The following is a 27923-nucleotide window of genomic DNA, read 5'->3' on the forward strand; positions in this document are numbered from 1 at the left end:
CAATAACTAGTAATTGTCTTACCATTACCGTTTTTGTTTTACAATTAAAGTCAACCTACTGGTTATATCACATTAGCAGTCAAACCGTATATTCTTTCAAGCCAAGAAATTTAATTTTAGGGTGAGGGTGGTGATGGGACTACCCATTATAAAACTACATTTTGTCTCCAGATGCAGTATGCAATAAATCAGTGCACTTTGGGGCAATGTAACCAAACGTATGGCACTCAAAGGGCTTGATTTTGAGTCACACATACAGTATGTGATATGACATGTGTGCCCAAAGTCAGTAACGCATATATCTAGTTATGTTTATGTGAACCTCCATATGCTGAAGTAATGGCACCAGTGTGCGTAAGTGATTCTTGACCTACCCAGTGAACAAGTTGTGTGCATTCACATGCAGACATATGTGTTTTTGTTTGCACACTTACATGCATGTATCAATGCAAGCATACTCCAAATCACTCAGTGATGTTCGATCACTTGCCTGGGTCTCCTGCTGCTCCCTCCTCCTGACAAGATTCACATCTACACATACTGTAAATTACAAAAGCATTGTTAGAACGAATATTAAGTGTACACTCTTTATTTTTAGGTCTGACACTTTTAAGTAGAGCTATGCGGTGGGCATTTTTCGTGGTTTGAGTTTAGGTTTTGGATCTGGATCATCGCTTGTGTTTTGGATCTGGATTGGTTTTGACAAAACCACCCTTTCGGGTTTTGGTTTTGGTTTTGGATCTGGATGATTTTTGGGGGGGAAACACAAAAACAGCTAAAATCACAAAATGTGGGGGTAATTTTGATCCTACAGTATTATTAACCTCAGTAACATTCATTTCCACTCATTTTCAGTCTATTCTGAACACCTCACACCTCACAATAATGTTTTTAGGCCAAAAGGTTGCACCGAGGTAGCTGGATGACCAAGCTAAGCGACACAAGTGGGCGGCACAAACACCTGGCCCCTCTAGGAGTGGCACTGTAGTGTCAGACAGAATGGCACTTTTAAAAACTAGGCCCCAAACAGCACATCATGCAAAGAAGAAAAAGAGGTGCAATGGGGTAGCTGGATGGCTAAGCTAAGCGACATAAGTGTGCGGCACAAACACCTTAACCATCTAGGAGTGGCACGCAGTGGCAGACAGGGTGGCAGAATTAATAAATAGGCCCCACACATTATACAAAGAAGAAAAAGAGGTGCAATGAGGTAGCTGGATGGCTAAGCTAAGCGACATAAGTGTGCGGCACAAACACCTGGCCCATCTAGGAGTGGCACTGCAGTGGCAGACAGGATGGCAGATTTAAAACATAGGCCCCAGCCAGCACATCATGCAAAGAAAAAAAAGAGGCGCAATGAGGTAGCTGTATGACTAAGCTAAGCGACACAAGTGTGCGACACAAACTTCTGGCCCATCTAGGAGTGGCACGCAGTGGCTGAATGTCGAAAGTGGCCCGCAATTTTTCGGGCCTCCGAAGCATCTCCTGCACGCCCCTGTCATTTCTCAAAAAATTCTGCACCACCAAATTAATTGTATGTGCAAAACATGGGACGTGCTGGAATTTGCCCAGATGTAATACATGCACAATATTGGAGGAACAGGAGAGTGTACCCCTAAACACACACACAGCAAAGCCTGTAAAAATAATTTGGAAAATAATAACCCTTTTATTTGGAGCTATTATAATAATATGCAGCACAGGCGAGCGTACCCCTACACCACACAGGGCAAACCCTGTAAAAATAATTTGTATAATAATATGCAGCACAGGCGAGCGTACCCCTACACCACACAGGGCAAACCCTGTAAAAATAATTTGTATAATAATATGCAGCACAGGCGAGCGTACCCCTACACCACACAGGGCAAACCCTGTAAAAATAATTTGTATAATAATATGCAGCACAGGCGAGCGTACCCCTACACCACACAGGGCAAACCCTGTAAAAATAATTTGTATAATAATATGCAGCACAGGCGAGCGTACCCCTACACCACACAGGGTAAACTCTGTGAAAATAATATGGATAATAAATAGGATTTTAATTACCTACTGGTAAATCCTTATCTCAAGGTCTGAAGAGGATACTGGGGTCCATTTAGTACCATGGGGTATAGAGGGGTCCACTAGGAGCCTTGAGCACTTTAAGAATTTGATAGTGTGCACTGGTTCCTCCCTCTATGCCCCTCCTACCAGACTCAGTATAGGAAACTGTGCCCGAGGAGACGGACATACCTTGAGAGAAGGTTTTAAAGGACAGTGGTGAGATTTGAACCAGCACACACAAAACAAGAGGAAAGCCATGCTAACCAAACTTGATGAGGAACAGCAACAGCTGAACCAACAACAGTACTTAACAAGTAACAGTACAGGAAAACACGAAGCACTGGGTATCCTCTACGGACTATGAGAAAAGGATTTACCGGTAGGTAATTCAAATTTTCTCTTACGTCCTAGAGGATACTGGGGTCCATTTAGTACCATGGGGATGTACCAAAGCTCTCAAACTGGGTGGGAGAGTGCTGAGGTTCCTGCAGAACTGATTGAGCAAACTTAAGGTCCTCAGAGGCCAAAGTATTGAACTTGTAGAACTTAGCAAACATGTTCAAACCTGACCAAGTAGCTGCTCAGCAGAGCTGTAAAGCCGAAATACCCCGTGCAGCCACCCAGGAAGAACCCACCGACCTAGTAGAGTGGGCCTGTACAGATTTTGGAACTGGCAAACCTGCCGTAGAATAAGCATGCTGGACAGTAAGCCTGATCCAGCAAGTAATAGACTGCTTTGAAGCAGGACACCCAATTTTATTGGGATCATAGAGAACAAACAGCGAGTCTGATTTTCTGTGACAAGCTGACCGCTTCACGTAGATCTTCAAAGCGCTCACAACATCCAAAGACTTTGAAGTAGCAGAGGTGTCGGTAATCACCGGAACCACAATAGGTTGGTTGATATGAAACGCAGACATTACCTTATGAAGAAATTGCTGATGAGTTCACGTCAACCTCCTGTAAAGGCTCAAATCATTCTAATTGTAGAAACTGCAACACCACATTCAGATCCCAAGGTGCCGTGGGAGGCACAAAGGGCGGTTGGATGTGCAGAACACCATTCAAGAACGTCTCAACCTCCGGGAGGGAAGCCAATTGTTTCTGGAAGAAAATGGACAAGGCCGATATCTGGAATTTTATGGAGCCCAAGTGTAGGCCCACGTCCACCCCTGACTGCAGAAAAAGGAGAAAACGTCCCAGTTGAAATTCCATCGCAGGAAATTCCCTGTTTTCACACCAAGAGATGTATTTTTTCCAAATCCTGGGTAATGTTTAGATGTTACCCCCTTTCTGGCTTGGATCAAAGTTGAAATAACCCTGTCCGGGATCCCTTTCCGGGCTAGAATTTGATGCTCAACTTCCATGCCATCAAATGTAGCCATGGTAAGTCTTGATAGACGAATGGCCCTTGTTGCAGAAACTCCTTGCAAAGAGGTAGAGGCCACAAGTCCTCTAAGAGCATCTCCAGTAGATACGCTTACCAGGCCCTGCTTGGCCAGTCCGGAGCAATGAGTATTGCTTGAATCTTTTCTCTTTTTATAAACCCATGGAGTCAACAGAGCATCCACCGCCACAGCCTGTGGGTCTTTTGACCTGGAACAATACCGCTTGAGCTTCTTGTTGAGACGAGAGACTATCATGTCGATTTGAGGAACCCCCCACCGACGTGTCAAGCACCTCCGGGTGAAGGCCCAACTCTCCTGGGTGGAGGTCGTGTCTGCTGAGGAAGTCTGCTTCCCAGTTGTCCACTCCCGGAATGAAGATTGCCGACAACGCCACAGCTTGTCTTTCTGCCCAGAGGAGAATCCTTGTTACCTCTGATATCGCTGCTCTGCTCTTCATTCCGCCCTGCCAGTTTATGTACGTTACTGCCATCACAGTGTCCGACTGTACCTGAATGGCTTGATCTTGAAGAAGATGTGATGCCTGTAGAAGGGCATTGTATATGGCCCTTAGTTCCAGAATGTTGATTGGGAGAAGGGTTTCCTGACTTGACCATTTTCCTTGGAACTTTTCCCCTTGAGTGACTGCTCCCCAACCTCTGAGGCTTGCATCTGTGGTTATCAGAATCCAATTTTGAATCCGGAAATGTATCGTCTGGTGCATGTGGAGATGCGCTCTGGACCATTTGCCCAACAGATCCAGTTGGAAGGGCCTTGCATGAAACCTTCCATACTGCAGTGCCTCGTAAGTGGCTACCATCTTCCCCAGAAGGCGAATGCATAGATGCACCGATATCCGGGTTGGTTTCAGAACATCCTGCACCATTGACTGGATTACCAAAGCCTTTTCCAATTGAAGGAATACCTTCTGTGCCTCCATATCTAGTATCATCCCCAGGAACGAAAGCCTCCTTGTTGGTTCCAGGTGAGATTTTCGTAGGTTCAGAATCCACCCGTGATTCCAGAATAGGCGAGTTGAGAGTGCAATGTTGTCCAACAACCTCTCCCTGGATGGTGCCTTTATCAGCAGATCATCCAGGTACAGAATTATGTTCACTCCCTGTTTGCGGAGGAGAAACATCATCTCTGCCATTACCTTGGTGAACACCCTCAGTGTCGTGGAGAGGCCAAATGGCAGGGCCTGTAACTGGTAGTGACAGTCCTGTAATGCAAACCTTAGATAAGCCTGATGAGGCGGCCTGATTGGAATATGAAGGTACGCATCCTTGATATCCAGGGACACCAGGAATTCCCCCTCCTCCAGACCTGAGATCCCTGCTCTCAGAGACTCCATCTTGAATTTGAACACCCGTAAGTAAGGGTTCAGTGACTTGAGGTTTAAAATGGGTCTTACCGAACCGTCCAGCTTCGGTACCACAAACAGGTTGGAATAATAACCTTTGTTGCGCAGATGAGGTAGTACTGGAACAATGACCTGAGTCTGTACGAGTTTTTGAATTGCTTCCTATAAAGTCCTACTTGCTTCCTGAGAAGCTGGTAAGCCTGATTTGAAGAATCTGTGAGGTGGGAGTTCCTGAAACTCCAGCCTGTACCCCTGGGTGATAAGATCTTTGACCCAGGGATCCTGGCATGATGTTGCCCATATGTGACTGAAATCTCTTAATTGGGCTCCCACCTGCCTGTCTTCCAGGCAGTGCAGTCCACCATAATGCTGAAGGCTTTGAGGAGACAGAACTTGAGTTCTGTTCCTGTGAACCTGCAGTTGCTGGTTTTCTGCGTTTACCTCTATTGCCTCTGGAGGCTGTAGAAGAACCCCTGGTTTTATTTTTAAATTTGGCTGTCCAAAAGGACTGCAAAGTTGGAGCCGAGTAGGTCTTCCTAACTGGGGGGAGCAGCGGAAGGAAGATATGTAGACTTACCCGCCATTGCCTTGGATATCCACGTAGCCAGTTCATCTCCAAATAGGGCCTCACCTGTGAATGGTAGGCTTTCCACGCCCTTCCTGGAATTTGCATTCAAAGTCCACTGTAGCCATAAGCCCCTGCGTGCTGACACTGCCATCACAGTGGTGCGTGTGTTGAGCAAGCTTATTTCTTTTATGGCCTCCACTATAAAATTTGCAGAGTCCTATATATCTTGTTGGAGTAAAACTACCTCCCACCTGGATAAGGAATCTAATCCCTCAATTAGGTTACCTGACCATTTTGCAATGGCCCTAGTGATCCATGCACAAGCAATAGTGGGTCTTTGGGCCACCCCAGCAGCTGTATATACATATTTGAGAGTGGTCTCAATCTTGCGGTCAGCCGTGTCCTTTAAGGATACCGATGCATCAACAATCGGTTGATTTTACCATTTCTTCATATCATCCTGAGGAAAATGGAAGGATGTGAGTAACCTTTTAGGAATCAGAATTTTCATATCAGGATTAACCCAAGTCTCTTCAAATAGGGAATTCAACTTTGATGAAGGAAAAGTAGCAGAAGATTTCTTTTTCGCATTAAAATAAGATTCCTCATCCTCCTCTATCAACTTATCAGGAATGTGCAGGACGTCTCTAATAGCTTCTATCAGGGCCTGTATTCCTTGAGACAGAGTAGCATCCCCCCCTCCCGTGACCACCTCCCCATCCTCCGCGTCTGATCATCAGTGTCAGCCTGCAGGATCTGGGCCAGTGTATGCTTTTGCGAACAAATGGTAGGGGTCTGAGATGACGGTATGGGATCTGAATCTCTATTCATCAGGTCATTCACAGACTGCCTTAAGTATTGCATCTCTCTTTCATAATGGGATAATTTATTCAAAATATTTGAGATCATCCCTTTAAGGGAATCCAACCATGCTGGTTTGGACCCACTAGCCTGAGAATGTGTACTATCCTAAGTATACTGCAGTGAGGAAGAAAGACACTCTGCCATGCATGAAACACACTCCTTGCCTGACATTGTAAATGTGAAGCACACACACACAGGAAAGGTTAAAACACAGTTAACCGACACAGAGCCTTTCTAGGGAGACACAGAGTATATAGGAGCAAGCCACACCGTGCCCTTAGTGCTAATGCCAAGCTTAGCTGGGTCTCAGACTAAGTACCCTGATAGAGGCTTAGTACTCTAATAATGCTTTCCCCCCCCCCCCTTACTATGACCCCCTGGTACCGCTGCAGTAAGCTGGAGTCCTTCTGGAGGAGCTGCGCTTCCCTGCCAGTCTGTCTGTGTAGAACTGCAAAGGGAAAATGGTGCTGGTGAGCCGCTGGTGCTGCTCATAGTAAAGCCCCTCCCCCTTAATGGCACGCGGTCCTCCCAGTTTTATTTTAAACTGGCTGAGGTGTTTTAGATGCCTAAACAGTGGGACATAGCTCCTGTAAGCATATTTGCCAGTGTGGGTACTGTATAGGGTGACTCAGCTCGCCCCTCATAGCGGTGCAGCCTGCACTGATCTGAGCCTGGAGACGCAGCCTGCTCCCCAGCACTGCGCTCCATACCCTCATGCCGCCATAATAGCAGGCAACCAGCTAACTGGAACGCCGGCATAACACTCACCACTCTTCTTTCTTCTGGCTCTGTTAGGGGTGGCGGCGTGCTGTGGAAATGTACGCTCACCGTGGTGAGGCTTGCGAATGGTTCCCTCAGGAGCTCAAAGTCCTAAGCGGGGAATGGGACCATTAACCCTATAGGAGGTTGGGCCATTCTCCCCCCTAAGTCCCAAGAAGCAGGCCGACTGGTGCCAACCAGACCTGCCTGAAAATAACAAATAGAAAATAAAAGCAGTAAACTCTTCAGGAGCTTCCCTTAGCATAACCGGCTCCTCCATGAACATTTTCTAAACTGAGTCTGGTAGGAGGGGCATAGAGGGAGAAGCCAGCGCACACTATCAAATTGAGGGGAAAAAGTGCCAGCCAACCAGCTCCTGTCATTTTGTAAACACAGCCTGTGATATGGCAGCTAGGACAGGGCCGGTTCTTGGGCGCTGTGCGCCCCGGGCGACAATAGGGGGCGTGGCTTCGTACAGGGGGTGTGGTCATTTACGCCCCCTGTACAAACTGAAATGATGTGCGGTGCGCGATGACGTAATCGCGCACCGCACAGCAAAGGTCCTCTCCACGAAGGGAAACTAGACGCGTTGCATCTAGTTCAAAAGCCCCGTGCAAAAGTCCTGCTTGCCCGTGGCAAGATCCGCTACTGAGTTAGGAGCTGATTGGCTGGTACTTTTTCTCTCTACATTTTTCATTAAAGATAAAGATACAGTATATCTGCAGATCAACCAATCTGCACTGCTGGGCACAAGCAGTATGATTCATGTGAAATATGGGGGTGCTCACTTGATGACTCCCAAATTGTGAGCATAGTGTCATTATAACCTGCTTTATAGTAAAAATTAAGTGCTACAAATATATTTGAAATGCGCTAATTAGGGATGTGCACAGGTTCACATCACGGGTTTTGGTTTATGATCTGTATCTCCTTCATGTTTTGGATCTGTATTTGGTTTTGCCAAAACCGCCCTTGTGGGTTTTGGATCTGTATTTTTTTTTACAAAAATCATAACAGATAAAATCACAGAATTGTGGCCTGTTTTTGTTTCGACAGTATTATTAACCTCAATAACATTTATTTCCAGTCAGTTCCTCTCTATTCCGACAATTTCACAGCTCTCAATATTCATTTCAACCAGTTTAAGAAAAAAGCTTGAACCAAGCTAGCTGGCTGACTAAGCTCCTTTGAGCGAAATGCATTAGATGACCTGTTGTGAATGAGTGACAGCTAGAGTATATCTTTTCTGTACATCAAATAGAAAGGTGGTGGCCTTGTTTGTGGAGGTGCTAATAGTACATGCTGTAAACAGATGTTTATTTTGTGCTCAGTGTGGTTGTGGGGATAATGAGACCAAGGTTTGCTGTTCTACATCAGAGAAACGCAGCCTGTGGCTCTCCAGCTGAACTTTAACTCCAAGGATCCATGCTGTTTGCCGGGCCTGCTGGGAGTTGTTTGCCAACAATGGGTGAAGTGCCTCAGATTACCTCAGTCAGCTTTACACACAGTATGTACCATGTTATAAATATGTATATTTTTGACTAATATACACTACTAATTTTTGTATTAATTAATTAACTAGATCAGGGGACCAAGGGAGGTAGAGTATGTATGTAGTAGAAGGAGAGATTGATTAGTAATTTAATTAAATTTGTTTGATTCTAAAAATTTAAATTAATCAATGGGTCATTGTTGATGGTCTTTATTGCATAGACAACAGTTTTTATTGGCTATTGCACTAATCCGACTTTTACTAACCCAACTTTTACTTTATCTTTGATTTTACATGTCCTGACTTAAGCCGTCTATGCCTTTGAGCATCTGCCTAAGTAGATGATGTTGACTTGTATCATCATGACTGGAGGCAGCACCTGCAAAACTAGAATATGCTTGATGCTCTCCTCTCAATTGTTCGTCCTCCATATCTATCAGTGAGTTACAGCACACACCACAATTTGTCCAAAAAATATACCACCTACAGTGTCACAATACTTGTATTCACCAACAGTGTTGCACAGTATGTGTATGAGTACGAAATAAAATGTATTACTTTGGTAGCAACTTCACCCACAATGTCACACATATATGTGTATGAGTCAGAAATAGTAATCGAATACTGCGTATGAAAAATAAAATATATTACTGTGGTAGCACCTTCACCCACAGTGTCGCATAATACATGTATGAGTACAAAATAAAATATATTACAGTGGTACCACCTTCCGCAACAGTGTCGCACAAATATGTGTATAATTACAAAATAAACTATATTACTGTGGTACCACCTTCACCCACAGTGTCCAAAACTATGTGTCTGAGTCAGAAATAGTAATCTGACACTATGGTTTAATTTCACCAACAGTGCTGCACAATATGTGTATGAGTACAAAATCAAATTTATTACACTGTGGTTGACCTTCACCAACAGTGTATGAGAACGAAATAAAATATATTACTGTGGTACCACCTTCCACAACAGTGTTGCACAATATGTGTATGAGTATGAAATAAGATATATTACTGTGGTAACACCTTCACCCACAGTGTCGCACAATATGTGTATGAGTACAAAATAAAATATATTACTGTGGTACCACCTTCACCAACAGTGTTGCACAATATGAGTATGAGTACAAAATAAAATATATTACACTGTGGTTGACCTTCACCAACAGTGTATGAGAACAAAATAAAATATATTACTGTGGTACCACCTTCCGCAACAGTGTTGCACAATATGTGTATGAGTACAAAAAAAATGTTACTGTGGGACCACCGTCACCAAAAGTGCTGCACAATTCATGTATGAGTATGAAATAAAATATATTACTGTGGTATAACCTTCACCCACAGTGTCACACAAGACGTGTATGAGTACAAAATAAAATGTATTACTGTGGTACCACCTTCACCAACAGTGTCACACAATATGTGTATGAGTACAAAATAATAATATACTGCAGTCTGACTGGCAGTATCACAGTACTTATGAAAAAAAATTGTAAAGTACACTGGTATAGTACTGCACAAACAAAAAAATATTTGTTTTTATAATTATATTTTAATGGATGGATGGATGGATGTATGGATGGAAGGAAGGACAGAGCACCCCTGTACAGACACAGCAACCCCTGGATGTATACTGAGGTACAGCGCAAAAAATGAATATATATATTTTTTTAAATTAATAAAATAATAGTTTTATTTTTTTAACACTGGGGCAGAGTTCCTGGATGGATGGACAGAGCACCCCTGTACATACACAGCAGCCCCTGGATGTATACTGGGGTACAGCACAAAAAATTTTTTATTTAAAATTAGAATATTATGTTATTATTTTTTTAACACTGGGACAGAGCCCCTGGATGGATGGACAGAGCACCCTGGAGGATGCAGTAACACCCCTTGGATGGACAAGACAGCACCGCTGGATGAATACAGCATAGGCACATCTGCACTGTACAAGCTCCACAGACGTATTGAAATGGCCCCGATCGCCAGGGACCTTTACACAATCTAAAACCTGTGAGAATCAGACAGCGGAAGGATGACATGCGGAAAAACCAGAGTCGGACTCGGATCCCGGCCTGATCAGGAAGTTCGGGTGCGTCTGGTTCTCAGAGAACTGTACCTGCTCATCTCTACTTTGAAATAAAACTTATCATAAGATAAGATAAGATATATTGATAAATATAAAGGACAAAAGAAAGTGTTGTTTAGTTATGAGTCAATAGGCCTGAAGTGTATATAAATCTAATGTGTATAATACCTTGTACCATAATTATAAGTGAGGTAAATAAAATATAAATATATGAAATAGATTTATTTGTATATATGTAAATATTATTGATAAATAATTGGTGCAGTTGGGCCATATATTGGGGATGTGGTTAGCTGACATATATACTTTAATATAAATTAGGGTATGTAGTTCAATGAGAGATCGAGATGATGTGACTAGAGATAGCCTGCAGGGTAGTAGAGGCGGCAAAAAAAGGTCTCTAGCTGCTGTCGCGTGCTGCTGTAGCAATCACCTGCAGGGCGGGAAGAGTGGGTTCACGAGCCAGGTGTAGGGCTGACCGCGAGCGTCTGCGGAAAGTGCAGTCTGGTTGGAGGAGACTAAGGATGGGGGCCAATGAAAGATGAGGGTCTAGCGCGAGTCACCTGGTGAGTGAGTATAAATAGAGCTCACCTGCGCTGTGAGGTAGACTGCTGTTCCCCCCGTGAGTGCGCACACCTTGATCTCCGGCCCCGCTGACAAAGGCTTATTATAGCGGCGGCCAGCGGAGCATAGGTGATGTAGCCAGTACAGGGCTTGTGCCGGAGCGCTGAAGAGTGGCGGAGCCAGTACTACAGTCAGTACTCACCGCTGTGTCAGCCTTGTCAGGGACGCCGGCGTGATACCAGAGGTCAGAGGGCTCAAAGACACGAGCAGTGATCGGGCGGAGGAGAGCTGGCGTCAGCAGAGGCACGGGTCCATAGCAACCATAGACGCTGTCATGCGTTGTTAAGCCAATCAGTGCAGACACCAGCGTAACCCAGAAGGGGACTCAAGCCAGCCCACATCTCATCATTATACAGGAGGAGGAGTCGGGGGAGTGGCCAGCACAGTGAAGTGACTACTAAATCGTGAGTGACCCCAACTCATCATGCACTTCACTTACACACTAGTCTAACTCTACAAAGTGACTATGATATAGCCATAACCCGTAAGACTATGATCCAACAGTGATAGACTGTATTAACAACTATAGTGACTTACCCAGATATATAGGCTACATCATTTTCGGGAAAGGCTGGAAGAGCTGAATATGTTAAGGTTTTAAGTAGCTAAACTCTCTAAGGACTAGCAGCGATAAATCAGCGATAATACTTTATTAGCCACCGGAGGAGATAGACCATAACAGTTTGCACTAATACATATTGCAATACAAGTGTCAGCAATACCAGAGGGCTTTGGCACAGGAAGAAAGTTATTGTTTAAGGGATCTTTCCATATAAAAGATAAGAGTGAGAAGACTGGTGGTCTAATAGCTGGAACATTCTGAATTAAATAATAACTTAAGTATATGCCAGTTAGTGTCTTTATATATGATACTATAGCAACCAAGGGATAGACTATATTTACTCTGCCTTGAGAGAGAGAAAGAGAGAGAGGACACTACAGACCAGAAATACAGAGGAATTTAAGTGTATTCAAGGAACATTGTTGCCAGGAATAAATAATTCCATTTATTTAGGAAGTTCAGAATAGACTTATCCAGCTACATTCTACACTTTTATGACTTATACCATATTGGAAGGATTAATCCACTGCTGATATTTAATACAACAAATGAGAAGATACTTTCTATCTAACCTACACAAGGATAAACACAGATGGCAACATAGTACCACATTTTCAACAAGCTATTGCTACAGTATCCTAAAGTATTGAAAGGAGCACTCCTAGTGACGGACAATGAAAGTAGAGGAGAATTTTACTATTAACGTGTATTGGTACAAATGCGGATACAATTAATGATTGTTACAAGTGTTTTAAGGGCCCTTATATTGCATTGCTATTTCAAGAGTACCCGGGTCACTCTAACACCAATGGGTGTTGCTTTTTAAGGTATATTTTTGTGTATTGCATGCATTCAGTTCATGTATGATTATTTAGGAAATGATATTGGTATGGCATTAATATGTTTACATGCATAACGTTATTCAAGCAAAATAGTAATAATTATTTAAGCAATATTAAACGTTACAATATACTTACTACGTGTGTCGGTGATCTGAAGTTTGGTCCGTGAATCCTGAAAAACAAGAAAAGGTAAACCATTAGTACGGTGGTGTTCAATTAGGGGGTTGTATCTACCTATAAGGATTTATTAAGGCTTTCCCAGGCCAGCCTTATAGTAAAAATAGTCTGGGTGGAGGCACTTACATGTATAAGGTACCTTGTATACACATATAGTTTCGGGAGGGTTACATTTGGAGGCACCGCGTGAGATACTTTTTCTAATATACTCAGGAGTAAGTGAAGCACAGTAACCAAAATGAATCAATATACAAGTAGTGAAGCATTTGATTGGTGTACAAGAAAGGGAGTGAATCCAGAAAGGAGTTTTGTATTATGTGGGGATCTCACAGACATCACCGAGGGAACAATTATGACAGAGATGTTATTTTTGTTTGGGGTAAAACAACCAAAGATTGCTGATAAGCAGTTTAGGGAAAGCGGAGAGTTGTGCGCTGTATTAATATCTACTAGCCAAGATTTAGAGTCTGAGTTGTTGCCTAAGGTGGTGGCTGTGAGATCTAACCCAGAACGCAGGTGGAAAATTATATGGCCTGAAAAGGACAGCAGTGAAAGGGCTGCTGAACCCTTAATTGAGGGTGATTTGTCCTCTCCGGATAGAGGAGATCTTTCTGCAGCTAGGGGAGAAAGTAGTCAATCACCAGGTATTGAAGAAAAGTTAGGGAATCAGTTGGAAGTTATAGCTGATAAAGTAGTACATCAATTAGAAAGGTGGCATTATGAGGGTAGCTATAGACGATTGAGGATTTTCTCAGGAATGCTTCCTGTACCTACTGGCGAGGAACCATATGAGGCCTGGAGGGAAGCAGCTATACAGCAGTCGGAAGAGTGGCATTGCCCTGATCACATAAAGAAACAAAGAATTGTAGAAAGTTTACGGGGACCTGCCATGGGAATCATTCAGGCCACTAGAAAGAGTAATCCTGAGGCCACTGTGGCTGACTACTTCCAGGCCTTAGAATACACCTATGGGACCTTAGAAGACGTAGGTGATTTGGTTGCTAGATTCAACCATACATATCAAGAGACAGGGGAAAAGTTGTCGCAATATGTATATAGGTTGGATAAAATAATTTATAAAATAGTAGATAAAGGAGGATTATCTCCTGCTGAGGTTAATAGTAGTAGGTTGACCCAAGTAATTCGAGGAGCATTAACGACTGACCCTGTGGCTCAGCGATTGCGGTGTACTTCGTTATTGTTAGGAAGTCCCACCCTTAATGATTTAATTAAGGAAATTACCCAGGAAGAAGCTTTAATTACCAATAGGGAAAAAACCCATACCAAAGCCGTAAAAGTCGTAGTACCCTCCCCTGAGGCTCAAGTGTCACGGGATGACAAGTTACTCACTTTGGTAGAGGAACAAAATAAAAAAATGGACCAGCTTATTCTGGCTTTAAACCAAAGGGTGGCACCGTCCAATGTAGCTTCCCGTAATTCTACTAGAGGGCTTACCAATGGTAGGGGAACGTTTAGGAGAAGTGGAGATGTTACATCAAGGGGGTGTTTCCGATGTGGACAGCTAGGGCATAGGGTAGTGAACTGTCCCTTTGGCTGGGGTACCCCTGAAGCAGGAACTAATGGTCAGTTAGATAATGTTTCTTTTCAGGGAAACGACAGTGGGAGGTTGGCGGGCCCCTCGCCGTCTCCCAGAAATTAGATGTAGATTCAATGGGGAGTGCCCAGTGGAGTAGTTCTATCCCTGATGGTATGATTGGACCTGCTCCTCGTGTGGTCGTTAAATTGAATGGACATCCCTGTCCTGTATTATTAGACAGTGGGTCCCAGGTATCCATTATATTTGAGCACTGGTATAGACACTATCTCTCTGATGTTCCTATTATGCCCTTGGAAGGATTGGTAATCTGGGGGTTAAGTGACCAGAAATACCCATATTTGGGTTATGTACTAGTTAATATAGAATTCCCAAAGGAATTCATTGGTGTGTCAGAACCATTACCTTTCATTGCTCTGGTATGCCCAGAGTCACCAGGGGATAAGACCGCGATGCCGGTGATTATAGGAACTAATGCTCACTTATTCAAAGTTCTCAGTGATTGGTGTTTAAAAATGAGTAGGGAAACTATGGCTGCTACCATGTTGACTCACATTACTGATTCCCCGGAGATAGAGTCTGGGCACAAGGAATCCTCTTTGGCTCGGGGTCTGTCGCTGGACGATTTAATTCCATGTTTCCAGGGGAGTGACCTTGGGTTGGCAGAGCGAGATGCTCTATGTAAGGAATTGGTGAAAAGGCAGCATGTCTTTTCTCTTGGGGAATGGGACTTGGGTAAAGCGGCAGGTGTGGAACACTGTATTAAACTTACTGATGAGACTCCCTTCAGGGAGAGATCACGCCGACTTGCTCCTGCGGATTTGGAGGATGTTAGACAGCATCTCCGAACTTTGCTGGAAACTGAAGTTATTCAGCATTCTGAGAGTCCATATGCCTCCCCTATAGTAGTGGCTCGGAAAAAAAATGGCAATATAAGAATGTGTATTGATTATCGGAAGCTTAACCAACGCACAGTACCAGATCAATACACTGTTCCTAGGATAGAGGAGGCATTGGACTGTCTGCAGGGAAGTAGGTGGTTCACAGTGCTGGATCTCAGGAGTGGGTATTATCAAATACCTATGAGTCCCCATGATAGAGAGAAGACTGCATTTATCTGCCCTTTAGGTTTCTTTGAGTTTTTAAAGATGCCTCAGGGTATTAAGGGTGCCCCGGCTACCTTCCAGAGGATCATGGAACAAACAGTGGGTGATATGAATTACCATGAGGTATTGGTTTACCTTGATGATATCATCGTATTTGGGTCCTCTCTGCAGGAACATAATCATCGTCTGCTTAAAGTACTGGATAGATTACTAAAAAAAGGGCTAAAACTTTCTATAGATAAGTGTAAGCTCTGTCAGCCCTCTGTTATTTTTTTGGGACATGTTGTGAGCCGACATGGTATTTCCACTGATCCCACTAAGGTGGAAGCTGTGAATAGTTGGCCCAGACCCACAAGGCTGAAGGAATTAAGATCTTTCTTGGGGTTTTGTGGGTATTACCGCCGCTTTGTACCCTATTATTCTGTGATATGTCGCCCGCTTAATGAATTAACCAAGGGGTATCCACCTGTTGGTAAAACCGTACTGGTCAAACCGTCTAAAAAGGAGGGTTATTTTAAACCATCTGAAGAATTTGGGGATAGATGGACAAGCCAATGTGAAGAGGCCTTCCTCAAGTTAAAATGGAGTCTTACCAATACCACTGTATTGGCATATGCTGATCCCACAATGCCTTATGTACTACATGTGGATGCGTCCTTTGATGGTCTAGGGGCAGTATTGTACCAACCTCATGAAGAAAAATTACAACCTATATCTTATATTAGCCGGGGATTGTCCAATAGTGAGAGGAGATATCCAGTACACAAGCTAGAATTCCTTGCTCTTAAATGGGCTGTGGCTGATAGATTCCATGAGTATCTATATGGAGCCAGCTTTGAGGTATTCACTGACAATAACCCCCTGACATATGTGCTTACCACCGCCAAATTAGATGCCACAGGGCACAGATGGTTATCTGCACTTTCTATCTATGATTTCAAAATTAAATATCGTCCAGGCATCAATAACATAGATGCAGATTCTTTGTCTAGGTTGACAAGAATCGAGAGTGAACCTGATAGGTCAGAGTGGATTGAAGTTCCTGCAACAACCATTAAGGGATTGTGCTTTAATATACGATGCCAAAAGGCAGAGATCAGGGAAAGCATTAGTGCCCTTGGAGCCTCTGAAAAGGCATTACCCCTGGCTTACTGTTGGTTAAGTCAATTAGAATTAGGAGGCCTTTCATGCATAGGTAAAGAAAAAGTCCGTATGGATCAACGGAGTGATTCAGATATCTCTGTTGTCATACGCTGTATTGAGTCAGGTGGTGCTGACTGTGATATAGGCTCCATGACACCTGCTTCCAAGTTGATGATGAGACATGTCAAGCAACTGGTTGTGAAGAATGGTATACTGTACCGTAAATTGGTTAAATCAAATGGAAAAATAAAATTTTAATTGATTGCTCCACAATGTTATAGGGCCACTATTTTAAATTCATTACATGATCAGCATGGTCATCTCGGGGTGGATAAGACAGCAGGATTGATCAATGACCGTTTTTACTGGCCATTCATGGAACAGGATATTGAAAATTACTGTAAAACCTGTGGTAGTTGTGTATTGAGGAAGACTCTTCCCACTAAGTCTTCTCCCCTTGTGACTCTTAAAAGCCAGGGTCCTATGGATCTAGTCTGTATTGATTATTTATCATTAGAAACATCACCAGGGAAAAGATGTAACATTCTTGTAGTAACGGATCACTTTACCCGTTATGCTCAGGCTTATGTTACCCCTGACCAGAAGGCGGCTACAGTAGCCAAGAACCTATGGGAGCGGTTCTTTGTCCACTATGGGCTACCAACTAGATTGCACTCCGACCAGGGGCGTGATTTTGAAGGAAAAATTATTCAGGAACTTTGTCTGTGCTGTGGGATAAAAAAATCTAGAACTACCCCTTATCATCCACAGGGTAACCCACAGCCGGAGCGTTTTAATCGTACCTTGCTCAATATGATGGGTACACTGGATCCAAAGGGCAGAACACAATGGAATACGAAGATATGTCATTTGGTTCATTCCTACAATTGCACTAAGAATGAATCCACTGGGTACTCCCCATATGAATTGATGTTTGGGCGGGAAGCCCGATTGCCCATAGATGTTTCACTAGGTCTTCCCTCCCATGATGCAAATGGGCAAACTCATTCCCAGTATATAATTAAATTACGAAGAGAGCTTAGAGATGCCCATAAATTAGCGCAGGAAGCGTCAAAAAAAGCCGGGGCTAAGAACAAGATTAGATATGACCTGCAAGTAAAAGAGAATGTATTAAGAATAGGGGATCGGGTACTAATACAGCAATTAGGAATTCCCAGACGACAAAAACTAGCTTATCGATGGAGGCCTAATCCATATGTGGTAGTAGATCAACTACCCAATATACCAGTCTATAAATTAAGGTCAGAATCGGGGGAGGGACCAGTTCTTACGTACCACCGACAGCATCTTTTGCCTATAGCACAAGATCTTCGTCTCCCAGATGTTACTGAAGATGAGCTACTCACAAGATCTAATTGGAGAAATGGTAGTAACTTACGCTCTTCTCAAGGCCAATCCAAATTATCAGAAATCCCAGTAGGTTGTGATGAGGATGCTGATGAAAGGGAACAAGGCCCAGGATATTTCTACTATAATGGGGATACTGATAGCTCTGTTCCTTACCCCTCTGATGGTGCCACCCCTCATGTGATGAATAATAGTTCCCCAGAAAACGACTGTAATATAGTCATTAATATCAATAATGGGGATGGAGGGTTAGAATCTGGGAAAGGATTTGCATCAGAAGGGAGTATATGTGATACTGATGCTAACATAAGTAGGGACCTTTGTAGTGATAATATGATTCCTGATGACTGTGAGACTATAGTGCATAGTAATAGGCCATCAAGGGAACGGAAACCTCCATTGATATTAACATATCCCGAATTAGGTAAACCCGCATACTTACCTCAAATGATTAACCCGAGTATAGTACTTACCTGGCCTTACTTTGGGTATGGAGAGATGGAGGATGTGGTGATCTTATAAATTGTGAAGGGGAGCTATAAAGATCACCAGGGGGAGAGTGTAACAAAAAAAAAAAGAGAAAATAGGGAGGGTCTACAAGTTTGGCGCACAGCAGCCCGTCCACTGACAAAATACCTATGTAAAAATCACCGATTTTACCAAAACAATATATAGAAGAAACAAGTGTTGGTATTTATCTGTGTCCAGGGCGCGTAAAAAAAGAAAAAGGTAATGAAACTTAACACATCCCTTGTCAAATGGGTATACGATGTCTTCTCCAGGTTATGCAGGCCTATGAGTCCTTTCGTTCAGGTGAATCTTCTCGTTATAAATGGCTCCCAGTTCATGTCAAAATGGAGAGAAATAAGAGAGAAAAAAAATGTGTAGCACCGTTTACAACAGCTAGAATCGAGAATTCCACACAATGAAAGTTTTTAAGGGCGTACCCCACTCACACAGAAACAAGTAAGTGGGTTCCCGTAAAGGTATCTTTATTGCTAGTTTTTTTCACCAATCCCCTCAGGTTAGGTTCACGTAATTAAGCGTGCCTGAATCTCACACCACATGGGGTACTGTAAACACGTAGGGGTAGCGTCTGAGGCAATTTCAATGCGTACCCTCACTTACACAGAGCAAAGCCAGAACATTCATATAACGGTTTCTTTATATCAACAAAAATCCTCAGGTGCGTACCCCAACTCACTCAGTAAACGATGAATGACTCCTATAAAGGTTTCTTTAAATAGATTCACTGGTATCCCTTTGGTGGATCCACAAGAGGAAAAGGAACTCTTTCTCCCAAATGCCAGACCAGAGTCATAAAAAAAATCATTCTTTCTAAAACAGGTTTTTTATTCCAGACATAGTCCAAATTCATACAAAGAAATCACCACACATGGTGACAGAAAAAATAAAAAAGTAAAAATTTAAAAGTACAATAAAAATTCCAAAGGCAAAATTTGAGATAATAATCGGCGTGATTATTCCCTTTTTCCAGAAAAACTACTCACAGTACAGTCATCCGACGCGTTTCGGTCTCGAATGGACCTTAATCATGAACTATCTGCACTGTGAGGAGTAAGCATATTTATGCTATGAACATCCAATGAATGAGTAGCCGGAAATGACATCATTAATTACAATGAAAATTAATTTTGTTTAAAAACATGATTATTCATCACACAAATTCATAATAACATATACATAAACACTAGTATCATGCATGGTGAAAAAGTACAGCAGGAAAAACACTTTAAAACATATTTTCTTCTCCATTAACAAACGGAGCTTGGAATTCTGGGTAATGTAGTGTCCATAGTGGACTACTACATGACCATATATGGTGTTTCCACCGGATATTGTGTTGCACCGCTGCTGGTGAAACTTCCCCAGAAAATAATCCCTGAAGGTTTGTTCCGTTTGGAGAGACAGACGGCGGAAGTGACGTATCGCCGTCTTCTATTTCCGTTTTCAGGGATTCTGGGGTTTGTAGTTTAGAAGGGGAACCGGCGCGGCCATTTCATAGGTTAGAAAGCACTCTGAAACGGTCACCATGGAAACCAGCCGTGTTTTTGGTTTCTTTTCATACATATTATGAGTAGCTAATATAAACGTAAAACAAAGAGAAACAGGAATTAGTGGAAAAAATAGAAACTACAGACTTTCTAAACAGATCTGGGGTAACACTTTTATGAAAATGTTGCATTAATAGATAAAGCTCAAAGTCGCATATTAATTTAGCACATCAGTCAAGGAACCATTTAAGCTCAAAATCGCAGTTCAGACCACCTGGACTTAAGGTGTCATACATAAAAATACATTTCATTTCCGACTTAGCTAGAAGTGTATTGAGGTCTTTATTCCTTCCGTTTCCTTTGACCTGTCTAATTCCATAAAAGCCTGATATTTCTGTGACCAAACAATTATGTTTGGTTTTAAAATGAGCAGACAAAGAATGGGTTAGAAGGCCTTTTTTAATGTTTCTAATGTGCTCCCCCAGGCGAACCTTCAAGGGTCTAGAGGTCCGCCCAATATAAAATAAATTACAGCTGCATTTAATAGCGTAAATGACATTTTTACTGTCACAAGTGATAAAATCTGTAATATTCACTTTTTTCTCATTTATATGGATATTTTCAATTTTGCTTTTTCCTTCACTTTTAATATGTCTGCAGCCCATACAATTACCGCATCTGTAAAACCCCTGGGACACAATTCTAGACTGGGATTTCGTCGAGGGCATAGCACTGGAGACCAATTTATTTTTTAAATTGGGAGCCCTGCGGTAGATATGGATGGGTCTATTGGGGACAAGGGGTCCAATCACCGGATCCTTCTTTAGCAGACCCCAATGTCTTTTGAAAATCTTCTCGATTTCTTGATGACTTTGGTTAAACTGGGTGATGAAAGCCCATTCATATTTATTGTCTGTAGTGGTCTTTATAATATTATCTTTCAGGAGATCCTTACGTGTGGTGTTTCTTACTTCGGAATGGGCTTTTTCAATAGTGCCCTTATTGTAGCCGCATGCCCTAAATTTTTCATTCATTTCTTTTGCCTGTGCTTCAAAAATATTATCCTCCGTACAATTCCTCCTGACTCTTTTTAGTTGACTGATGGGGATAGAATCCAGCCAGTTGTTGTGGTGACAACTACTGGCTGCTATATATGACCTCGAATCAGTGGGTTTGGAGTAGGTCATGGTGTGTAACTGGCCCTCTTTAATATAGACAGTAATATCAAGGAAATTGATGGATTCCCCACTCTTTTCAAATGATAAGACAATATTCTTATCATTCGTGTTCAACAAAGTACAGAAAGAGTTAAGTGTTTCGACTCCACCTCTCCATAAAAAGAAAATATCATCAATATACCTGGCATAGGACACCAGATTCGCTCCATAGCTATTATTTGACCAAACCGTGTTTAGTTCCCATAAACCAAGGAACAGGTTGGCATAGCTAGGAGCGAATCTGGTGCCCATAGCCGTGCCCGTTTTCTGGATGTAAAATTGATCCTGAAATAAAAAGAAATTATTATTGAGGATAAACTTAATTCCCTCTATAATCAGCTCCTTTAGATCCTTTGTATGGTTGGACTGATCCAGAAAATAAGTGACCGCCTCCACACCGTCATCATGATCGATAACGGTGTAGAGGGAACTGACATCAGCTGTCACTAGGATGTCACCTTCCTTCCACTGTACAGATTCCAACAGTTTAAGGAAATCCTTTGTATCCTTCAAGTGTGATCTATTCCTGGATACCAAGGGTTGCAGGATATAATCAATGAACTTAGACAGATTTGATGTCAGAGATTGAACTCCCGATATAATTGGCCTACCCGGGGGATCAGTAAGGCTCTTATGTACTTTTGGTAGTACGTAGATCACAGGTATAGTTGGGTCTTCTATGATAATAAATTTGGCCTCTTTGGCACTAATGGTTCCTTTCTTTTCATATTTATCTATAAGATTTCTTAACTTAATTAAGGTGGTATCGGATGGGTCGTTCCTAAGTTTTTTATACGTTTCAGTATCATTTAGCTGTCTCAGGACCTCATTTACATAGTTTGCCAGATCCATTACAACAACTCCTCCCCCTTTATCAGAGGGTTTGATTACGATCTCTTTAAGTTGTTTTAAATTTTTTAGGGCATTCCTTTCCTTAAACGTAAGGTTCTGAATTTTCTTTGGTTTTAGTTGAAGTTTTTCTAAGTCCTCAAGCACCATAACCCCAAAAGTTTCAATTAATGGCCCCTGTATATGTTTGGGGAAAAAAAGGGATTTAGGTTTAAATGGGGTGACTGCAGATGTGCTCAAAGGTGTACCAGTTGTGGCCAAGTCCTCCCTACTTGCAAAAAACTTCTTTATGGTTAATTTCCTCATGTACCGTTGTACATCTAAATATATTTCAAATGGATCGATAGGATTTGTTGGGGCATATTTTAAACCCTTACACAAAACAGAGGTTTCACTCTCTGACAGGATGTGGGAACTCAAATTGAAAATCTTTGTAGTGGGGATAGTTTTTCCTATATTTCCTATGGTGCTATTAGATACGGAATGGACATTTTCAGGGCTAATTACTGTCTTTTTTTGGGATTTACGTTTTCTTTTGCATTTACCTCTATGAGGTTTATGCACACCACCCCTCTTGCCCCTCTGCGATCTTTTTAGAATTATCGGTGCCTGTTTGGGTAATGTCTGTTCTCTAAAAAATGATGATTATGTTCTGGTTCGTTCGCCCTCCTTAGTGGAGAGAAGCGGTTCCTCGATCTTACCGGAACATTCTCATCAGAAGGGTACTTGTATTTGGGGTTTCTCTGGGAAGCCCCCCTCCATTCTGGTGTTTTATCCCTATACCTTCTGTCTATCCTTCCAGATTGTGGAAATCTGGCATGGTCATAGACAGATGTATAGTCCCTTTTGTTCCTCTTAATGGGTTCCAAAGTACGGTTGTTAAACAATCTCCTCCTTTGAGGCTTTCTATACTGAAAGGTTTCATTATGCCGAGGAGGGGGATTAGTATGGCTGTCTGAAATTTCCCCTCCTTCTACCTCATGATTCTTGTATTCGATTTGTTCAGATCTATCCCTATTAAATTTCCGTAATTTTTTTTCTATGAGTTGCTTTTGTGTTCGTTTAAGTTTTGTTTCAATCTCCTTTTCCATAATTCTATATTCTTCAGACTCAGAAAAAGGAGCAGAAAGTGATTTATATTCTGCAATCTCTATTTCAAGTCTATTAAGTTCCTTTTTCCTTTCCCTGATAACCAATTTCATTAGAGACTGGGAACAATGATTAATTGTATTATCCCAATCTTTTTTGAATTCCTCACTTGCCGTATTAAAGGAAGAGATTTTGATGATTTTAAGCCCTCGTGGCACTAATTCAAAAGAGGCATATTTTTCAAGTGTGGCTATCTCCCACCACACTTTACACTCTTTTAGGAGTGAATTTTCTAATTTCTGCATGGTTTCTTCTAGGTCAAAATCAACAAGATCTGAATGTTCCTTATTCCCACCAAAAACTTTTTCAAACATATTCAAACGTTCATCCCTTAAAGAAAACATTATTGTAACAATACAATGCAGCCAATTATGAAACAACCTCCCTAATGGTGATAAAACTGGATAGAAAAAAAAGAGAAAATAGGGAGGGTCTACAAGTTTGGCGCACAGCAGCCCGTCCACTGACAAAATACCTATGTAAAAATCACCGATTTTACCAAAACAATATATAGAAGAAACAAGTGTTGGTATTTATCTGTGTCCAGGGCGCGTAAAAAAAGAAAAAGGTAATGAAACTTAACACATCCCTTGTCAAATGGGTATACGATGTCTTCTCCAGGTTATGCAGGCCTATGAGTCCTTTCGTTCAGGTGAATCTTCTCGTTATAAATGGCTCCCAGTTCATGTCAAAATGGAGAGAAATAAGAGAGAAAAAAAATGTGTAGCACCGTTTACAACAGCTAGAATCGAGAATTCCACACAATGAAAGTTTTTAAGGGCGTACCCCACTCACACAGAAACAAGTAAGTGGGTTCCCGTAAAGGTATCTTTATTGCTAGTTTTTTTCACCAATCCCCTCAGGTTAGGTTCACGTAATTAAGCGTGCCTGAATCTCACACCACATGGGGTACTGTAAACACGTAGGGGTAGCGTCTGAGGCAATTTCAATGCGTACCCTCACTTACACAGAGCAAAGCCAGAACATTCATATAACGGTTTCTTTATATCAACAAAAATCCTCAGGTGCGTACCCCAACTCACTCAGTAAACGATGAATGACTCCTATAAAGGTTTCTTTAAATAGATTCACTGGTATCCCTTTGGTGGATCCACAAGAGGAAAAGGAACTCTTTCTCCCAAATGCCAGACCAGAGTCATAAAAAAAATCATTCTTTCTAAAACAGGTTTTTTATTCCAGACATAGTCCAAATTCATACAAAGAAATCACCACACATGGTGACAGAAAAAATAAAAAAGTAAAAATTTAAAAGTACAATAAAAATTCCAAAGGCAAAATTTGAGATAATAATCGGCGTGATTATTCCCTTTTTCCAGAAAAACTACTCACAGTACAGTCATCCGACGCGTTTCGGTCTCGAATGGACCTTAATCATGAACTATCTGCACTGTGAGGAGTAAGCATATTTATGCTATGAACATCCAATGAATGAGTAGCCGGAAATGACATCATTAATTACAATGAAAATTAATTTTGTTTAAAAACATGATTATTCATCACACAAATTCATAATAACATATACATAAACACTAGTATCATGCATGGTGAAAAAGTACAGCAGGAAAAACACTTTAAAACATATTTTCTTCTCCATTAAAAAACGGAGCTTGGAATTCTGGGTAATGTAGTTTCCATAGTGGACTACTACATGACCATATATGGTGTTTCCACCGGATATTGTGTTGCACCGCTGCTGGTGAAACTTCCCCAGAAAATAATCCCTGAAGGTTTGTTCCGTTTGTAGCCGGAAATGACATCATTAATTACAATGAAAATTAATTTTGTTTAAAAACATGATTATTCATCACACAAATTCATAATAACATATACATAAACACTAGTATCATGCATGGTAAAAAAGTACAGCAGGAAAAACACTTTAAAACATATTTTCTTCTCCATTAAAAAACGGAGCTTGGAATTCTGGGTAATGTAGTTTCCATAGTGAACTACTACATGACCATATATGGTGTTTCCGCCGGATATTGTGTTGCACCGCTGCTGGTGAAACTTCCCCAGAAAATAATCCCTGAAGGTTTGTTCCGTTTGGAGAGACAGACGGCGGAAGTGACGTATCGCCGTCTTCTATTTCCGTTTTCAGGGATTCTGGGGTTTGTAGTTTAGAAGGGGAACCGGCGCGGCCATTTCATAGGTTAGAAAGCACTCTGAAACGGTCACCATGGAAACCAGCCGTGTTTTTGGTTTCTTTTCATACATATTATGAGTAGCTAATATAAACGTAAAACAAAGAGAAACAGGAATTAGTGGAAAAAATAGAAACTACAGACTTTCTAAACAGATCTGGGGTAACACTTTTATGAAAATGTTGCATTAATAGATAAAGCTCAAAGTCGCATATTAATTTAGCACATCAGTCAAGGAACCATTTAAGCTCAAAATCGCAGTTCAGACCACCTGGACTTAAGGTGTCATACATAAAAATACATTTCATTTCCGACTTAGCTAGAAGTGTATTGAGGTCTTTATTCCTTCCGTTTCCTTTGACCTGTCTAATTCCATAAAAGCCTGATATTTCTGTGACCAAACAATTATGTTTGGTTTTAAAATGAGCAGACAAAGAATGGGTTAGAAGGCCTTTTTTAATGTTTCTAATGTGCTCCCCCAGGCGAACCTTCAAGGGTCTAGAGGTCCGCCCAATATAAAATAAATTACAGCTGCATTTAATAGCGTAAATGACATTTTTACTGTCACAAGTGATAAAATCTGTAATATTCACTTTTTTCTCATTTATATGGATATTTTCAATTTTGCTTTTTCCTTCACTTTTAATATGTCTGCAGCCCATACAATTACCGCATCTGTAAAACCCCTGGGACACAATTCTAGACTGGGATTTCGTCGAGGGCATAGCACTGGAGACCAATTTATTTTTTAAATTGGGAGCCCTGCGGTAGATATGGATGGGTCTATTGGGGACAAGGGGTCCAATCACCGGATCCTTCTTTAGCAGACCCCAATGTCTTTTGAAAATCTTCTCGATTTCTTGATGACTTTGGTTAAACTGGGTGATGAAAGCCCATTCATATTTATTGTCTGTAGTGGTCTTTATAATATTATCTTTCAGGAGATCCTTACGTGTGGTGTTTCTTACTTCGGAATGGGCTTTTTCAATAGTGCTCTTATTGTAGCCGCATGCCCTAAATTTTTCATTCATTTCTTTTGCCTGTGCTTCAAAAATATTATCCTCCGTACAATTCCTCCTGACTCTTTTTAGTTGACTGATGGGGATAGAATCCAGCCAGTTGTTGTGGTGACAACTACTGGCTGCTATATATGACCTCGAATCAGTGGGTTTGGAGTAGGTCATGGTGTGTAACTGGCCCTCTTTAATATAGACAGTAATATCAAGGAAATTGATGGATTCCCCACTCTTTTCAAATGATAAGACAATATTCTTATCATTCGTGTTCAACAAAGTACAGAAAGAGTTAAGTGTTTCGACTCCACCTCTCCATAAAAAGAAAATGTCATCAATATACCTGGCATAGGACACCAGATTCGCTCCATAGCTATTATTTGACCAAACCGTGTTTAGTTCCCATAAACCAAGGAACAGGTTGGCATAGCTAGGAGCGAATCTGGTGCCCATAGCCGTGCTCGTTTTCTGGATGTAAAATTGATCCTGAAATAAAAAGAAATTATTATTGAGGATAAACTTAATTCCCTCTATAATCAGCTCCTTTAGATCCTTTGTATGGTTGGACTGATCTAGAAAATAAGTGACCGCCTCCACACCGTCATCATGATCGATAACGGTGTAGAGGGAACTGACATCAGCTGTCACTAGGATGTCACCTTCCTTCCACTGTACAGATTCCAACAGTTTAAGGAAATCCTTTGTATCCTTCAAGTGTGATCTATTCCTGGATACCAAGGGTTGCAGGATATAATCAATGAACTTAGACAGATTTGATGTCAGAGATTGAACTCCCGATATAATTGGCCTACCCGGGGGATCAGTAAGGCTCTTATGTACTTTTGGTAGTACGTAGATCACAGGTATAGTTGGGTCTTCTATGATAATAAATTTGGCCTCTTTGGCACTAATGGTTCCTTTCTTTACATATTTATCTATAAGATTTCTTAACTTAATTAAGGTGGTATCGGATGGGTCGTTCCTAAGTTTTTTATACGTTTCAGTATCATTTAGCTGTCTCAGGACCTCATTTACATAGTTTGCCAGATCCATTACAACAACTCCTCCCCCTTTATCAGAGGGTTTGATTACGATCTCTTTAAGTTGTTTTAAATTTTTTAGGGCATTCCTTTCCTTAAACGTAAGGTTCTGAATTTTCTTTGGTTTTAGTTGAAGTTTTTCTAAGTCCTCAAGCACCATAACCCCAAAAGTTTCAATTAATGGCCCCTGTATATGTTTGGGGAAAAAAAGGGATTTAGGTTTAAATGGGGTGACTGCAGATGTGCTCAAAGGTGTACCAGTTGTGGCCAAGTCCTCCCTACTTGCAAAAAACTTCTTTATGGTTAATTTCCTCATGTACCGTTGTACATCTAAATATATTTCAAATGGATCGATAGGATTTGTTGGGGCATATTTTAAACCCTTACACAAAACAGAGGTTTCACTCTCTGACAGGATGTGGGAACTCAAATTGAAAATCTTTGTAGTGGGGATAGTTTTTCCTATATTTCCTATGGTGCTATTAGATACGGAATGGACATTTTCAGGG

At 41.6% G+C, this 27923-nt stretch overlaps 1 protein-coding gene and 1 long non-coding RNA gene across 2 annotated transcripts in view; one reads left to right on the forward strand and one right to left on the reverse strand.

Annotated features, from left to right (window-relative positions):
* The first annotated feature begins 13032 nt into the window (after positions 1–13032).
* Positions 13033–14454, forward strand: LOC135002372 (paraneoplastic antigen Ma1 homolog). Its single transcript, XM_063951665.1, has one exon. It carries the CDS (start codon positions 13033–13035, stop codon positions 14452–14454), a length of 1422 nt encoding a protein of 473 aa, XP_063807735.1.
* A 9986-nt stretch (positions 14455–24440) lies between these two features.
* Positions 24441–27923, reverse strand: part of LOC135050992 (uncharacterized) — a 77680-nt gene continuing 74197 nt past the window's right edge. The window contains exon 3 of the long non-coding RNA XR_010241975.1: positions 24441–25445. This is a non-coding gene — a long non-coding RNA (uncharacterized LOC135050992). The remainder of the gene's footprint in view (positions 25446–27923) is intronic.

The sequence above is a fragment of the Pseudophryne corroboree genome, chromosome 2, assembly GCF_028390025.1.
Source record: "Pseudophryne corroboree isolate aPseCor3 chromosome 2, aPseCor3.hap2, whole genome shotgun sequence".
NCBI lineage: Eukaryota > Metazoa > Chordata > Amphibia > Anura > Myobatrachidae > Pseudophryne > Pseudophryne corroboree.

Bases quoted from the DNA above. Each gene is read 5' to 3' on its own strand.
- LOC135002372 (XM_063951665.1), top strand. From the start codon at position 13,033: ATGAATCAATATACAAGTAGTGAAGCATTTGATTGGTGTACAAGAAAG.